This window comes from Mixophyes fleayi, chromosome 7, assembly GCF_038048845.1.
Source record: "Mixophyes fleayi isolate aMixFle1 chromosome 7, aMixFle1.hap1, whole genome shotgun sequence".
Lineage (NCBI taxonomy): Eukaryota > Metazoa > Chordata > Amphibia > Anura > Limnodynastidae > Mixophyes > Mixophyes fleayi.
In genome coordinates this window covers 40,955,443-40,973,856 of record NC_134408.1, presented here as the reverse complement: position 1 = coordinate 40,973,856, position 18,414 = coordinate 40,955,443, and the positions used below count along the sequence as shown (strand labels likewise).

Sequence of the window (18,414 nt, the reverse complement as noted above, 5' to 3'; positions counted from 1 at the left end):
TAAAAAATAAAATAAAATTCAGCGGTGGGGGCCCGGTCCGGGCCCCCTGGCATGGCCGGGCCCGGGTAAATAGTACCCGCTCCCCCCCCCTCTCGGCGGCCCTGACCAGGTGACCACTGCAGTCACATGACCTTTAAAATTATTTTCAAAGATAGGTCTCCAGTGGGGACTCGGGCCACCAAGCAGGTGGTAGCCGCCCCCTCCCCTCTCGGCTATATATATATATATATATATATGTCTCATTTTATGAGGCTAATATCATATTAGCAGTAAGGGACCAGCAAAAAAACGTTATACCGCACAGTAGTGCCCCAGTTCAGTTCATACCCCATAATTGTGTCCCCAATTCATCTTATGCCTCATAGTTGCCCCCAGAAACTCATAGTATGCCACAGTTGCACCCACAAATACATAGTATGCCACAGTTGCCCCAGAAACACATAGTATGCCACAGTTGCCGCCAGAAACACATAGTATGCCACAGTTGCCCTCAGAAATATGTAGTATGCCACAGTTGTCCCCACAAATACATAGCATGCCACAGTTGCCCCCACAAATACATAATATGCCACAGTTGCCCCCATAAATACATAGCATGGCACAGTTGCCCCCACAAATACATAATATGCCACAGTTGCCCCCACAAATACATAGCATGCCACAGTTGCCCCCACAAATACATAATATGCCACAGTTGCCCCCACAAATACATAATATGCCACAGTTGCCCCCACAAATACATAGCATGCCACAGTTGCCCCCACAAATACATAATATGCCACAGTTGCCCCCACAAATACATAGCATGCCACAGTTGCCCCCAGAAATATATAGTATGCCACAGTTGCCCCCACAAATACAAAGTATGCCAAGTATATGTGCCCCTCACTTTGCTGCTCTTACTTACCTTTGTAGACTCATCTTTCTCCTGAAACCTGGGTGGGAGCTGCTTCAGTAAAGCAGCCAATGATGGCCGAAAACGGAGCTTCTGCGCATGCGCAGAAGCTCCGTTTCGGCCATCACTGGCTGCTTTGCTGAATGAAGCAGCTTCACTGTGGCATACTTCGTTAATGAAACAGCTTCAGTTAAGCAGCCGGTGATGGCCGAAACGGAGCTTCTGCGCATGCGCAGAAGCTCCGTTTTCGGCCATCATTGGCTGCTTTACTGAAGCAGCTTCAGCGTCGGCGTGCCAGACAAAAGTGGTCAGCGTGCCACGTCTGGCACGCGTGTCGGGGGTTGCCGACCCCTGATATAGAGGCTCTGTTAATAGCCCTTGTAAACTATAGTTCTTTGCACCTAAAGTAACCATGACTCGTAACCATGATAAGTTGTTTTTTTACCACACATTGCCTAATATTAGGTTTTGGAACACGCTGAAAGGTCTTATATGTTATTATAATATCACTACATATTGGCATTTATTGATATTAGTGACATATGTTTGCTTAGCGATGAGATGATTACCCAGGGCTGGATTTACATGGAACCTATCATCATCATTTTTTTGGGAAAGTGCTACAAAACTCGCACCGGATAGTCAAAGCATATGAAGCTATATCACTTTTACAAAGAACATTCCGTACTCTCACTGAACCTTGGTGACTTGTAATAGCCATATTATATACATTATTGTACACTGCCGTTTTCAATTTGAAATCCCCCCCTCCTTTCAATTATCTCTCTAAATGAATTTGTTAATACAGTGATGTTAATGTCATAGAGATATATTTAATTGTCTGTATTCATATACTGAAAGTGGTTGATTTTGGGTGGAGTTCCTCTTTAAAATCTTTAAAAAGTGCATGAGGTGAACACAACCGAAATCCCGTATCCCCTTACCATTAGGCAGGGGCGGGCTGGGCCGGGGGGCAGTGTAACCGCTGTTTGGGCCGGCCATGGATGCAATTTTACCTGATTACCAGCGGCGCACAGGCGGCCGCATCACATGACACGCGATGCGGCCGCCTGTGCTGCCCCCCGGGCTGAAATTTGCCAGCCCGTGCCTGCCATTAGGGATGCACTGAAAACGAAATTCTTTTTTGAGTATGGCCAGAGTATCATCATCATCATCATCACCATTTATTTATATAGCACCACCGATTCCGCAGCGCTGTACAGAAAACTCATTCACATCAGTCCCTGCCCTATTGGAGCTTAGTCTTAGTTTTTCCCCCCAAGCCAACCAAATCCCAGTCCTGATTTCCTTCTAGTTTTACTTGGCAGATAGATAATGTGGTCTCTATTTATCAAAAACATGCGATATGGAAGATTTTATTTCACTGCTTATTGCAGAATTAGAAAACTTTTTTTGTTGCAATTCTTTATTTAATCTTTGCTGGGGCAGCTGTGTGATACTCTGCTCCCCTGCGATACCGGCAGCCAGCAGTAAGGCTGAGCTTACCGTTATGCCAGGCCAGTGTGACAGCCTATGCGCATGTGTGACCTGGCTTGCTGCTTCACGCATGCACAGTTCAACTGGATGCTCAGAAATGTGTTCCTGTTCCTCTTTCAATATAAAATAATTTTTAAAAATAGTAAACAATAGAAAAAAAATATTTATTTAAATAATAAAGCATTATTTTCTGTTGCACAGCTGTCCTGAAATAGCGACAGGAGGACAGTGGTTGTACTTTAATGATGTACACATGGAAAATGCGACTGTCATAAATATCTACATAAAGAAATCACGTCATTTCTAATAGACACAGTGCAAATGGCGTTTTTAAAGTGCCAATGGGTGGACCCACTGCCTGGATTACATTATACAGGTGGTGGGGCCGCCCATTGCCGTTTTAAAAGCGCCATTTGCACTGTGTCTATTACAGATTGCATGATTTATTTATGTCGATATTTTTGACACTCACATTTTCCATATGTACCTCATTAAAGCTGCCAGATATAATAAGTGCCTGCTATATGGTAAGTCCATATTGCCATCTTGTCGCTATTATTGTTTTCGGGGTTATTTTGTAGTTCTAAACTCCATCCGCATTGTCAGTGCCCATGACACCACTACCACCGATTTTATGTGCATCCTTAATTACAGTGGAGAGAGCTATCTGAAACACTTAGGGGTATATTTACTATATTTTGTAGAGTGCACTAAATAAATGACAGCTAGAATCTGATTGGTTGCTATCGGCAACATCTCCACTTTTTCAAACCCGCAGTTTAGTATATCTAGCCCTTAATATAAACATAATACAATTGTTAACTATAAAGCCAAGCATGTAGTCAGATATGACAAGATGATCTGATTCTTCAACCTGCTAAGTTTTTCAGTTCCTGAGATAAGGTAACACACACGGTTTCTACATAGTGTGAAGCAGTCACATATCCAATTCCTGTCTGCGTGGAACAGCTGCCATGAATGACAGGTTTCATCCTCTCCTTGTTACCTTGTATACTGGTCTAATGACCATACTTACCAATCTATTTTTACATGACCTGCTGTATAGTTTGCAACAGACAGGGATGGTGCTGGCAGGACCACTGAGCCATAAGGACTGTACTGGTAAAATTACCAATATATCTTGGTGACAAGTCAGTGGGGTTACGCTTTTCTGGCCCTTTCACATTCAGGGCTAGGCAATCATATATTCTTTTTTATTATTATTTCTGATGCTATCTTTTATGGGAGGCAAACAAATATACAATAATCAGCAGTTACTTAGGCAGTGTGTTACATAGATGAAATATGATGCACGCAGCCGTCATTTGATCACTTATATTGTAGCTATGGATGATATTAGGTTAACTTAGCAGATAAAGCAATATGCCACCTTGTATGGAGAGGAAGACCTTGCAACCAACAAAATTCAAGTGAAAACAAGTATACATTTTAGGGAACAAAAGTGAAAAAAAAATGACAATACATTGGTTGCATAAGTGTGCACACCCAATAACCTAGATGCACATTTTGCTTTAATTATACCAGTCTTTTCAATAAGTATCTGTCAATTCCACATACCTGGACTTTTCAATTCTGTCCCACTCTTCTCTTTAGGTGCAAAGGTTTAGAATGGGATTGAGGTCTGGGCTCTGATTGGGTCATTCCAAGTCTTTGATCTTCCGTTTTTGAAGTCATTACTCTGTTGATTTGTATGTGTGCTTTGGATAAGTATCATATTGGAAGGTGAAATTCCTCTTCATCTTCAACTTTCTGACATAGGCCAGCAGGTCTGTGCCACAACATCTTCATATTTGGAGCTATTCATTATGACCCTGTCCCAGCTGAACAGAAGTAGTCGTAAAGCATGATGCTACCATAGCAAGGCAGCTCTAGCAGTAGGTTCAATAGTTCTGTGATTTTATTTCCCAATAAATATACTGTAGATACAACTATACAAAACTGAGGATTCAACAAAGAATATTAAAAGATGGTGTTCAAAAGTAGTCCATATATGAAGGCACCGGTATTAAATGACTGAGCTGCAAAAATGAACAGTAATGGTACAGGAACCACAATCAAGGACTGCAAGTAACTTGCAGAGATCATGTGATTACACCTGGTTTTAAGGCTGTTGTTAGTGCTTCTCCTATTCCTTCTCGTGTTCTTCATTTGTCACATACTGGTTACTAGCTGGTATTGGCGCAGCCGTGCGAGGAGGCGCGGAGTCTAACGCATCCCCAGTATTCACTAGGGATCCCCGCAAGGGAGTTTGGGCTTTGCTGCAAGGGGGTACGCAGGTCGCGGTTCTCCAAGACGGCCACCAGTGTAGGAACAGAGTGGGCTAAGCGTAGTCATTCAAACCGGGTCAGAACCAATGGGCAGCGAGGTACAATCACATGCCCACTAAACCTCCCCATAAGCACCCCCAGACCTCCACACATGTTCTTAACATGCCCCTCAAACCTTTCCTCATGCCATTTACATGCCCATCAGACCTCCCTGTGTACCAGCCCCTTAGACTTTTCCACTTATCAACTTAAACTTACATGCTCCTCAGACCTCCCCATATGCCCAATGCATGCCCATCAGACCTCCCCACGTACCATCCCTTAGACTTCTCCACCTGCCCTCTTAAACTTGCATGCTCCTCAGACCTCCCAACATACCCCACAAACCACCCCATATGCCCATTGCATGCCCATCAGACCTTCCCACTTACCTGCACCTTTAACTTCTCCACCAGCTCTCTTAAACTTACAGATTGAGACTCCTGCACACAGTTACTGGTGAGAATAATTGATCCGATGCAATTGAGACTGAGAATGATTTCAGTAATACAACCAGAGCCCTCATTGCATTTCACTGACCAGTGGCAGCAGGAAGGTCAGTGTGATGTCAGGCCACACTATCATTTGGCGGTATCTGTCACTCACTGTTGTGTATCGGAGCAACTGTCACTGGTGTTTTCCCACCACCAGGTCAGCCAGGATTATCGGCAAGTGTCAGGCCCCCTGGTGAGTCTGGTACCCCCTGTAGCCCCCTGATGACTGCCCTGATCATGGGGGCAGGGACATCTTTACCTTCTGCTTCATGTCATTGTATGTCATTTGTGTTTTGTCATGATCCGCTCAATGTACAGAGCTGCGTAAGATGTCAGTGCTTTATAAAGGAAAAGATAATAATAATAATAATATTATTTTGTCTCTAGGTGGACAATTACACCCACCTACTCCTCCTTTCTTGCTGTCTTCATGATATATTGATATTGGAGCCGTAGTTCAGAGGAGGTACCTGTCTACCCGATTTCCTTCAGTATCTATTCCCAAACATATACTTCATATACCTCCTACAGTAGAACCTCCCAAAAGAAGTGAAGTTCTATTTGGGGATCCAAAGCTTCATGTTGGGTTTTGCCATTTCCACGGTAGTAGATGTATATGTCGTGCATTTCAGCCCTTTCGAGTATGGTAGAGGAGTTGTGCAGAGGAACAGATTCTCTGATGTGTCTTTTATTTTGTTCTCTCCCATCCAGTACTGACAGTAGTCCCGGCCTCATTCTATCTGTGCTGCCTCTGACACAGAGACATGCCGGAGAAATCCAGTCTCAGCTCATTGTGACCTTGGACAAGTCACTTTGTCTCCCTGTGTACCAGGCATCAAATACTAGATTGTAAATTTGTCTGGCAAGGAAAACTGCATCTGACAATTCTGTGTGGATGGCGCTGCATACGAATTGTATATACTATTGATTGTAAAGATCAATAAATAAATAAAATGGAGAAAGGGAAAAATTAAGGTAATATTTGTAATAATAGGGTCATTTGGGCAAAAAAATTACATCTATGCATACACATGACTAGTTATTAGGTAAGACTAATACTAACAGCAATATCTTTTAATTTTTTGCAGTCCAAGACCACCCATTCCTCTATCTCTCCTTCTGTCAGATGAGGAGGCAGCGACACTGATACAGTCATTTTGGAGAGGATATCGGGTAAGTATCATTCTATAATATTATATAACTTTACACAATAAGTTGTTTTATAAATAGCATGTATTAAATAAACATGAACATTTCTCTAAATTGATTATATCTACATAGATTAAAAAAAAGGATGCAATGGATATAAGTGGTGTTGTCATACTACTCGATCAGATTTTATCTGACATTGTAATATCCAGTGCAAATTAGAGAGTGAAACCAAACATCTGATTGGTTGCTATGGACATTACTTCCTTTACCTTTGTTTCAGTTTTCACAAATATGTACTTATGTTAATGTTTCATAACCTTTAAATTGTTTCCCTGAAAGACAAGGGGTAATTTTTTGAGGTGCAGTGTGATGTTAGTTAAATAAGTGTCTTTATTGGTGTTTATTAAATTTTAACCTTTATTAATTTTCAATATTTTTTTATAAAAACAAGTAGCAAGATAAAAATAAAGTCAAGAAGTGTACAAGTCAGAAAATGTGCAATTAAACAAAGTTTTACACTGCAAACATCATGGGTTACGTACTCCTTGTTTCTATATTACAATCAATATCCTAAATCCTCCTTTGTCTCAAATATCATTTTACATATCTTGATTATTTTCTCAATATACATCATACCTTCGATCCCATATCTCTACTGGAATAAGCCAATTTCTAACAGTTAAATTGTACTGTGTTGAGTTTCTAACAGTTCTTAACATGGTTAGACTGTTATTTGTAGCACCCTATCCCTTATCTTTTGCTACTTAGTATTCCACATTAATGCTCAATTTAATACTGTTTCTTTATTGATCTTGGTGTGCTTGGCTATTAGACTCTTTCTTTTTTAGATATCATATACATCCAGGTATCACTGTACACATGAGTACAACGTGAGTACAATGTGAGTACAACTTGAGTACAATGTATAGTCTGATCCTAGCTCCAACCGGATTAATTTCCATCCAATTGTTTTAGGACACTCTGCAGCTATATACTCTTATTATTGTTTTTTTTTTTTTACTGAGCAACAGCATGTGTGAATTGTGGGCAGAATGAGTTCTCACAACCTTATTAAAACAGTATGTATTCCTAATTATGGGCAAAGTGAATCTTTGCAGCTTTAGTATTAGAAATGTGGATTCAGTTCCAATTAATTAATCATAAAACCGTGTTTATTGCCTTAATGTTTACATCCTAACACATTGTCACGAGAACTTTTTAATCAGCACCCGTTTCTCACAGGTTAATGTACTTTTTAATCCTTGGCCCAGTCTTAAGTATATACATCAGAGCATGTGTTTATTATGTGTATTATTATTTCATGTTATTAGGTACATTTTGCCCTTGCTATTACCTGCAATATTGTATGTATGAGAAATAGAAAGAATATTGCCATATTGTGTGAAAATAAGAGGACAGAAGTCATTTTGCTTGTGTTAGCTAAGGTAATTACCATTTGTCTCAAATGGCCATTTTTATGAGGTGTGGCGTAGACCTGGTTTGTAATCAGAACAATGTCTCAATAACTTGACATAGCTAGTTGGCAGCCCATGTTAACTAGATAGGTCCACAAGTAATCTGAGAGGTAATTAGGTTAGAACTTCTAGATGATATGCAATGTGCCTCCACAGTACTATACTGACTGAAATAGCATTGGGAAATGTTTTAATATGTATCAATATAAGTGTTATTGTATCAAAATGTATCAGATTCAGATTGTGTAATGTTGCAGATACAATGTGTTAAATGTCTTGTTGTTTCATGCAAGCGTGAAGTGTCATTCTTGACGTTATATTGTAGCCCTTTGTTTAGTGTATCCACTCAACAGAGTAAATGCCTCCCTCTCCTTTGTCAGAGTACATGCCTATCCCCTTGCCTCACAACAGTGCATGCTCCGGGTTTACCTCCCCCATATAAATGCTCTAATTCACTTACTTTACCTCCGCAATGCGGCGGCTCCCAGATACTGATAGACTGGGAGCGGGCCACGCAGTGATTACTCCCTAACAGTGTATGGGAGCCGCAGCGATGCCAGACCGAAGACGGGCGGCCGAGCTAGGGAGCCTGGATAGACCAAGGGGTCTGGACAGATGGAGTAGTCTTTCCGGGCCCCTTACAGCAGTACTGACTGTACCTCCCTGATGGCGTCGCTGCACACATCTACTGTAAAATCTTCAACTCTGAATTCAAGGTGCATATACTTCATTGCAGCTTTTTCATTGCCAAGTTCTGCTTACACTTGCGTTCCACTCTGAATCAGGCCCATTGTGTTCAGCACCTCCACCCTCAGAACATTGACATTACCTGTTTGCAGCCACAGGAGAAAGAGCTTCAAGACAAACTCCACTAAAGTACTAATGGGAAAGATTCTATTGCAATCAGGGTATGACGCCTTTGATGGATATTTCGCAGAATAATTCAGTCTTTAATAGCAATTGGTCAGTGAATCATTATTGTAAGACACATTAGGTATCCTTCAGCTAAAAAGTAGACTATGGTGGAAGGATACCTACATTAATTGATTTCACTAATTGTAACATTTCTTACCAAAAGGTTATGTAAAAGAGTTCAATGGTTGCTGGGTGGGTGTTTTAAACATTGTTGTTAGTGATTATAATGAATTTTGTCTACCAGTAAGACAAAATCCAATCCCTTCTGATACCACTGTACCAGACTTGTGAACTTTATTGAAATCCCTGAAGCTTCTTGTACTTTCACTTTTGGAGAATATTGGTGCCAGTATAAATGCTGTTTATCAGTAATGTTTACAAGAGTTACCAGCCCTGATTCTGCAGCTTATTGATAAATGAAACTATGGCCTGCTGTAGTGTTTATGTGAGAAAAATGTCATCATGGTCAAATTACATCTATATTATTATTGACCGTTTTTCCAATATTACAAAAAAAATCCTCAGATGGGGGTATTTGATAAACAAATGTACAATAACCCACAGCAACCGAATTAGTGATTAGCTCATACTTGCTTACTCTTTTAGAATATCCGCGATGCTTACAAATTTAAAGGAGCCCTCCCGGAAACAGCAGGCACCCTTCTGTATCCTGGCGGGGGTGAGGTTAATGCCTCACTCCCCCCACTGTGCAAGGCAGTGAATAGCTGCAATGCACAACATGGACGGTGCCAAGGCAACATACACGCATTCCCGTCCTTACCACCTGACCTGTGGGTACTATAAGTCGGCAGGTATAGATTAGTAAATGCCTCCTTGGGTGCTTTGGGTAATGCACATTTAAAAAAAAATAATTCACAAGACTTCTCTCATTCCTCGTTGTAGCAGCGATAATAGGAGTTAATAGCTAAATATGAGTTTATGGTATTTTCACAGTGTATTAATTTCCAGCAAGTCATTGGTATCTGTTTATTTCAAGAGAGGTAGATAGTGTAATACATGAAAGAGATTTTCTGTGTATGAAATATTTCATCCTGAAGATGATGTGAACACTCAATTGCTATCTGTTACTAGATCTTAGCACTTTATCTTGTTTCTGTCAGGTATTTGTTTCCTATGTCAGATAGCAGCCAAATATCTGACCAGTGACAAACAGAGCTCACATTTGGGTCTATACGTTGGTTAGCAAGTATTTTCAAGATACAATGTAGGCTAATGTCACCTGTATAGTAGTTATTTTGAAAAGATACCCACCACCCTTTCGTTCCCCAATACCTGAGTTATGGAGGTCCCTCAGATGGGACCCGCTCCTCTGCTCTGCACTGTTCTGGTCCAGGTTTCTATTGGGCCCCCACAACAGGATCACAATGCCCTGGGCTGCAAGCTGAGCCCTAGATTGGCTCTAGCTCCTCATCACAGCTATTGGCGATGATTCCTAGAATCTTATTGGTTGGAACTGGCGGGTGGCAGAGTCGACATAATGCTCAACTTTCAACATATTGGAAAATCCAAAAGATTCAAAGACTCCCAACATTTGTATGCAATGTAATAATGTGATGATGTAATATACATACCTCCCATTTTAGTACCAGGCATCAGGACAGGGGGTGCGGAAAAGTCACGACTGGGCCTGGTCACGGCACGATGGGGGCATGGCCACTCCCCCAGAGGACTGCCTAGCGCTATCTCTTCCTCTGTGTCCCTCAATATGCCACTATCAACAGCAAGCGAGATTCCATCTAATAGGATGATGCCTACCTCCTATCTGAAAACTGTCAATACCTTTAATAGCGCCCATTCAGACGCTGCCTCTTTTACAGCTGCTTTCTCCGTAGGATGTGAACCTGTGTACCAACCTGTGTATTGACGGTATAGACTACTTAGGTAAGAAGAAATGTAAGTGTGAAGAGGTGTTCAGCAGCAAGGTGGCATCTCAGTAGATGCTTCTTCGCTTGCTGTTAATGGTGACAGTGTTTAAGGTCCCATTAAGACTATAAAAAGACAGATTTTTATTTTGTTTATTTGGGTAAAGATGTGGGGAAATGGTGTGAAAAACACAGTACATAATTAATACAGATTGGATTAGCTGCAGTTTGTGGTAGGTGGTGGGCAACCAGAGACAAGGGGTAGCTTGGAGGTATGGGGCCCTTAAAAAGTTTTCTATGAGGCACAGTCCCTGGTGAATAACCAGACCCAAAGTATGCTTAGAACCAGCACCAGTCACTCTAAACACGTTGTAAGGTTACCATGGCAAGACCAGCTGTAGAATTCTGTGATGTCCGAATGTTGATTACACTCAGATCTGGATTTATGAAAGGACAGGTAACCCTAGCTTAGGCTGGTAGAATTGTAGGGAAAGCAGGATACTCCTTGTTTCTAAATGTGTCCTAAAGCTTTTATTTTTTTTTAACTTTTTATTTATAACAGCAGGTAGACATAAAGCACAAAAGTACATGTCATTGACAGTAATCGAGTACCGAGAATATAAAATACTCAGAATCGGAGAAAAAAGAGATAAACAACAAAAAAACAAAACAAAAGAAAACCACATAGTACATAAATGTATCTCTCACAATGTGTTACATTCCAAGTGGTAGCTGGGAATTGAAGGCCCAAAGGGCGAATTAGACAAAAAGTGAAGATTTTTCCCGAACCAAAAATAGACTATGTTGGGAGTATACATCAAGTATAGTAAACTGCTGGACTTTTTTTTTATTTATTTATTTATTTTGTTAGGGGGAAGAAGGGGAGGGAACTGGAGGGAAAGGGAAGGGGCAATCCAAAAAGGGGATACGTCTCTGTCTGTGAATTTTTCATTCTTGGGGGGGATTCAATTGGCCGCATTACGGGTAAAAGTAATGTGGACTGCGCATTATTACCGTTATTACGTTAATAATAATGTGCTTTATTACCGTTATTACAGTAGTTTCAATGCCGGCTTTTTGGGAGCTGCGAGCAATTCCCCCGCGCAAATTCGGGGGGAATTGAATTCCCCCCTTACAGTCTTATATTTTATTCTCCAATTAAATGTCTATTTTAGCTTTCTTCTATTTACTAGTTTAATGCATTTCCCCCCCCCCCAAAAAAAAAGTGTCATGAGAGAAGCTATCAGGACCGTGAAAATGCATCTATGGGTGTATGCAACACAGAATTACATGCCAAGAATCTGTTCCAGTATATAAACTTTTTTGAAAATATGTAAATAAGCTGTTTTTCATTTACGGTACTCACCTACTTTTCAGACATAACATATGGCCAATGCAAAATATTTTTCTTTTTTCCAAATGTCTACCAGCTGAATTCCAGACATATCATCACTTTTCATCATTAATTAGTTGTAAATAATTTAAAAGAGGTTCCTGAATACATTCAAATGGGGGCAGAAAAGAGGAATAGATATAATTAGCAACTGTAAGATGCAAATCTATTTCCTCAGGGAGACTACACTAGATTGTGTTCTGCATGCTGCGCAGTTTGTCTAGCAGAGCATTGATAATGAAATATTGTCAGGTCACTGAGTAATTCATGACGGCGAGCATTATATAACAGTCCTGAATGTCTGATGTATTTCCAGTGTGTCATTGCAATACATGGCACAGTGCAAAATCTATGAATTATCCAAGGAATAGTTTGTTGCTTGCTACCAGAAATGTTTTCCTTATTTAATGGAAGATTCACACCATAGGGTTCACATAGGTCATATTTTACTTTGTACCAGGAGTCCTATTATTTAGTTACAACCAATGTCTTCCCTTAAATACCAAGTTAATATTTTAGTAAACGGAACCAAAAACTTATAATTGTGAAAATATCTTATTTGTTCATATCACATTATTACACAAATTATGTTTTGGAGCCATCGTCTCAAGTGAGAATCATTATATATATTAAAAAGCAATACATTTGCACATAAAAAGCTCCAATATAAATTCTCGTCCCATCACTGCCTTCATTTAGAAGAGTACATAACATGTTCTCTATTTGCAGAGTAGACTGTATAGAAGGGTACAGGAATAATATAAAGCTGTTGAGAGGTGGTGGGAGAGAAAATTCAGGAGCGATTAACTGGCTCCTGGCTCAGTTGCACAGGTAATGGTTAGTGAGGGTTAGTGAGTGCTAAGTGTGTTCTTTCATGTAGTGTTCACTACTTAGCGTCTCTAATAATCCATCCTTGATATTCCCACACTTCTCAGTTATGAAGCCCTATTTATCTCTTTTTAGATGCTGAAATCTGGACTATTGGAAAATATCACCCTTTTTCCTGCTTGTTTATATGCCATTTATAAAAAATATGAAATATATATCAAGCAGCACAAAGTGTACACGTCCTATATGTGTATGTAAAGCAGGGCCACATTAACCCGAGGTCTAACTGGGCTACAGCCCAGGGGCCTCGGGCATCCAGGGGGCCCTTGACAGTGCTCAGAGGCATTATTGATCGGTGTGGGGGTGGAGGTGCCCCCGGCCTGATCAATGCTGCTGAGCACTGTCACTGTAGTCATTCCGCGAGATCTCGTGAAAGTACTCACGAGATCTCCTCAGTAAGGAGCATACAGGCGGAAGGACTACAGTGACAGGAAGAGAACAGAAAAAGGTAAGTACTTGGAGAAGGGCGGTGAGCGGCTCACGGGGGAGGGGACTCAGGGGGGGGGCTCACGGGGGAATGGTGGCCCCCTTAGCCCTCCACCCCCACACCTCTATTCCCTTAATCCGGCCCTGATGTAAAGGTAAACTATCAAAATATATTTTGAAATGTGTTTTTCTAAATGAAATAAGTTGGGAGTTGTTTAGGTTAGAACAAGTGTCTTTTGTCATGTTAGTATGCCACAGTCTGTGATGAGCCTTTAGACCAGTGGTGCCAACCTGTGGCTCTAGAGCCACATGTGGCTCTTTGAGCTTTGAAATGTGGCTACTGGCTGGCAGTGGCGGATCCAGGAGGGGGCGATCGGGGCAATCGCCCCCCCTAGCAGTGGCTTGCAGCCGGCGGCTGCACACTATAGGTCTGCTCAGCAGTGACAATGTGCTGCCCGCCCCCCCCCCCCCCCAAATCGCCCGGGGTAGAAAATCTTTCTAGATCCGCCCCTGCTGGCTGGGAGCATCAACGAAGTATAATTGCCCAGGTTTCAGCAGGGGCTGACTGGAAAACATTCAGCTGCTCAACTGACTGAGAGCAGCCACGTCTTGTGAAATCCTCTGAACAATGCACGGAGGTTACAGTGTCACATACAATCCAATCAGGGAAGGACAGAGTGTAGTGTGCTCTTCCTCTCTGTGGGCAAGTAAGGGACATGTGAGATCTGATAGCATGTGAAGAGGCTGATGGGCAAGTACAGTAGGTCTTTATGCGGGGGGGGGGGGGTCTGATGGCATATATGGGTTATTTGGGGAGATCTGATGGCGTGTGGGGAGGTTGGTGGGGATTTAAGGGGCATGTGGGGAGGTCTGATGGCAATTGGGGAGGTCTGGTGGGCATGCAGGAATATCTGACAAACATGTAAGGGGCATGTGGGGAGAGCTGATTGCATGCGGGGAGGTCCGATGGGCATGTAAAGAGGTCAGAGGGGCACATTAAGAGGTCTGAAGGATTGTGGATACAGTAGCAGTGTAAACTTTGAATCCTCCCTCACTGAACACAGCAGTGATGTAAGAGCTGTGCAGTGCAGAGCTGTACTGATTTTATGATTATCCTGAACATTTTGGCAATGTTGGATAATTTCTTTTTTGCTTAGCAAGATATTATAAATTATGTTACATCTTCAATGTATGTGTGTATGGTATGTATGCGCATGTTTATACTGGGTATATGTATATGCACACACATATAAAAGGGAAAGTTGGCTCTTTACCTTTTAGACTGGTTGGCCACCCCTGCATTAGACAGTCACCAAGTTTATTTATTTAAATTAAATTAAAAAAAGTTGCAATTGTCTGTATTTCATATAAAACTATAAAACATAACATAATAAAGGATCATCATATATTTAATATACAGTGAGAAATTGATTGGGTAAATAAACGTTTTGGGTCTACTAAATTACAAGACACAATGGGGCATATTCAATTAGCTTTACTCAAAGTAATACTGTACCGCAATAATACGGATTTCCCTTCGCAACCCATATTGCGGTACCGTGTATTGCAGTCCCCAGCTGTTCCGCTGCGTAATCCCCGACCGCCAAGCTAATTGAATATGCCCCAAGACTTTTCCCTGCCACTAATGCTTGTAAAAATGCAATCAAATTTATATTTACTTGTACACAACCTATTTCAATTAGATTTATATATAAGATATACACGTTTCTCTTGCTAGCCCTTCCTAATCTTACCTTCCAGTCTGTGAATTGGTAACAGGGTTTTTAAAAGGGTTGTAGGTAACATAAATCATGTTTTGTAAATGAGTTAAGGACCAGATGATAACCTCAGGCCCATTGAATGCTGTCACATTCTCCCTTCAGACTCACCATGGTCACTCCCATGTTCCAGGTCTCTTATCAGTCATTGAAATCCATTGTGACTTCTCAAATTCTTATAGTTTACATAATTGGGTATTATCATACATATAAGGAATGTCATTTTCTGAATACAAACAAGTTTTCTACATGATGTGTCAATAATTCTAGAGGCGTTTCTTGAGTACATATTGGCAGTAGGACTGTCCAGGTGAGCACAGGAGGCATTGCTTGCGACAGACTCCTAAAACTGCAAACACAGACCACGGGCTAAATGTATCAAGCTGAGAGTTTTCTGGCGGGTTTGAAAAACCAATCAGATTTTAGCTATCATTTCTTTAGTACATTCTACAAAATGATAGCTAGAATCTGATTGGTTGCTATAGGCAACATCTCCACTTTTCAAACCCGCCAGAAAACTCTCAGCTTGATACATTTACCCCCACATCCAGCATTCCTATTCCACACGTACAATCTTGTTCTCAACCAATTTCACAATCACTTTTTATAAAGCCCTCAGGGAGATATGATCAAGACCCCTTCACTCCCACCTAAAGTAAATAAATAAACAAGATAGCGTATGTATTTGGTATTTATCTCTACTGTGCATTTGTATGTTATTTTCCAGCACCCATGGCTCTCTTTCCTGTTGTTTGTCTTTGTGCTGTTCTAATGTCTCATTCTCTGCTGTTCTTCTCCCCTTGAGCTTCTCAGGCGCCAGTGTGAATACAAATGGCATTCTGTAACTGCACAGTGCCCGGAGAGATTTATCTCTCTCGTTTATATAGGTTAATCTCCATTACGATATATGACATAAATGCTGTGGCCAAATCAGGTAACACATGTGGCAGTTAAAATACAGCTCAAACAAATGTCATTGCATAAAGCGAAAATATATTACATTCCCTAATAACCTTTGTTTCTGCACGTTAAACTTGCCCTTGTGAAGGGATTAACTGTAACTATCTGTTCAGCAGCACATACTACTAACCTTTCTATTCCAGCAGTAGCTTTGGGCAAGAGCAGACATGAGTATTACAGCAACATATTTTGGGTTTTTCTCCGCCAGGTACGCTGTGATCCAGAAGTCCAAGAATTACGCCAGTGGCAACAAAATCTCAGAGAGACTAAAGATATTCATAAAAAAGTACAAGAATTCTGGGACACGCAAGAAACTAAAGGTAGAGTCAGTTCACAGGAGTTCAGTAAAATGTTTATAAGTAAGGATATTGTACTTCTTAGTGTTTTGAAATTGTGCATACGTCCAGCTTGTTCACTGTTACTCAAAATAATACATGTTTGCTCCTTATTAGAATTCTGTACCTTTTTAGATCCATCCCATACCCCACTCCCCGCCATTTTCGTAACAAATTTGATAGTGTTTCCTTGGATTTCATTTGGAGAGATAAACGCCTCAGAGTGGCGAATGCAAAAATGGCAGCTCTTAGCTGAAGGGTGATTTGGCCTTTCCCAAGCAAGAAATTTACCATCTTGCCTGATTGTTAGATCAGATGAAAGACGGGCTTTCTCCTGACCTGCCTAAGCCTTGGGTTGCCAAGTAACGCTCTCCTGAAACACTTTCTCTAGCAGATCTAGTATGATTGGAGGCCAAATCAAGGACATTAGAGATTACTACCGTAACTAGAATACAATTAACTCAGACCTCCACCACTGTTATCAGATGGGATTTTTTTGCTGGCTGTCTATTCACAACTGAATGAGCTCCAGCAGGCCATCCTCCTGGACACTAGGTGAACTAAGACCCCCAAGTGATTTACAGAAACAAGTGTGAGGCCTCCTCCACTCTCTGAGTGCCAGAACCAGACAGCAGCCGAGTATCACAGCACAGTGAGTTTAATTATTGTTCTAGAAAGACATTTCAAAGGGCGCAATGGGCACCTACTCTTACGTAATGATATGGGCACAGCTAGTACAATCTGATACATACAATCTGTGTACCTACTGATGCATAATAACAGGTGATCTGCAGCTACATCCTGTACATTATTTGTATTTGCTTGTATGGTCACAACAGGCAGTGCCGTAACTACAAATTTTGGTGCCCTGGGCGAGACAGGGCACCGGCGCCCCCCCATCTAAGTGGGAGTGGCATATGACAAGTGGGTGTGGCTAGCACTTTAGTGAAAGAATTGTGCAGTAAAATTCAGAACAGCTAAAATTACTCCCCAATTACTCCCCAGCTTTCCGGGAAAAAACTACCTGTCACATTTAATGCAGGAAGTATTCAAGAAGGGATTTATAATCACCTTCCTGGGCACCTACTTTCATGTTCCAAGCGCACTGAATATAGGATAATGTTTTCATACAGAGACAGCTGCGCTGTACCTGGCGTCGGATTACCTAGCTATAATTTACTTCTGCTTATGTCACCGTGGTGGTTGGAGTTGTTAAAACTTTCAGCTCTTTGATCTTTCTTCCTCTTTCTGCATTGGGGAGTGACCGCAGTAATAGGTTGTGTGAAGGCTGATCATCTCCGCCCACTCGTGGTAAGATCCTCCGTGTCACAGCAAGCATTGCTTCTCTCGGCTGTGTAGTCTGCCCCACTCAGAGGATGTAAGAGTAGTTGTCAGCGCTTCCGCCCCCAGCAGCCGCACCGTGACTGAGGCACCTGCACCCCACTGACATCTCAGCCCAGACATTTTCGGTCTGTTCCAGCTATTAGCAGGTGGCTGCTGTGCCCCCTTGGCTCCGGATATGACCCGCTCGTCAGGGGGATGAAACCAACTTTCTTCCAGGTCACCTCGGCATTTGGAACGCAAATGCGTTCCAAATGCCGAACTTCCGGCTTTCGGTGGAACTGCACTGCTTTTGATGCCCTGAATGAATTGTGGGCACAGAGGCAGGTATCGGGCGGCTGCGCCCACTCGGGCTTGCGCCCGGGGCGGTCGCACCGCCCGCACCGCCGTCGTTACGGCTCTGACAACAGGTATAATTTGTGTATCTGCTGATACAAACCATATGACTATGGACTATAGCGAATATTTACCCTTTTGGGATTGTTCACATACTATTTTCCTATCACAGAATATGAATTATAGGAAATGTCATTACTAAGTAAATCTCAACTCAACCTACGCAGCACAAAACCATAAAGTTTTGGTATTAAATATGGGTTTGGCAGTAGAAGTGTATACCGCCTCTGGTGTTGAAGAGGTTAACCAGCATTGCTCT

General features: G+C 41.7%; 1 protein-coding gene across 1 annotated transcript in view; it reads left to right on the top strand.

Moving 5' to 3' along the window:
• IQCK (IQ motif containing K) overlaps window positions 1–18,414 on the top strand; it is a 78,898-nt gene that overhangs the window by 36,893 nt on the left and 23,591 nt on the right. The window contains exons 7-8 of the mRNA XM_075179731.1: window positions 6,302–6,386; window positions 16,292–16,403. Coding sequence (XP_075035832.1) covers window positions 6,302–6,386; window positions 16,292–16,403 — 197 coding nt within the window. The remainder of the gene's footprint in view (window positions 1–6,301; window positions 6,387–16,291; window positions 16,404–18,414) is intronic.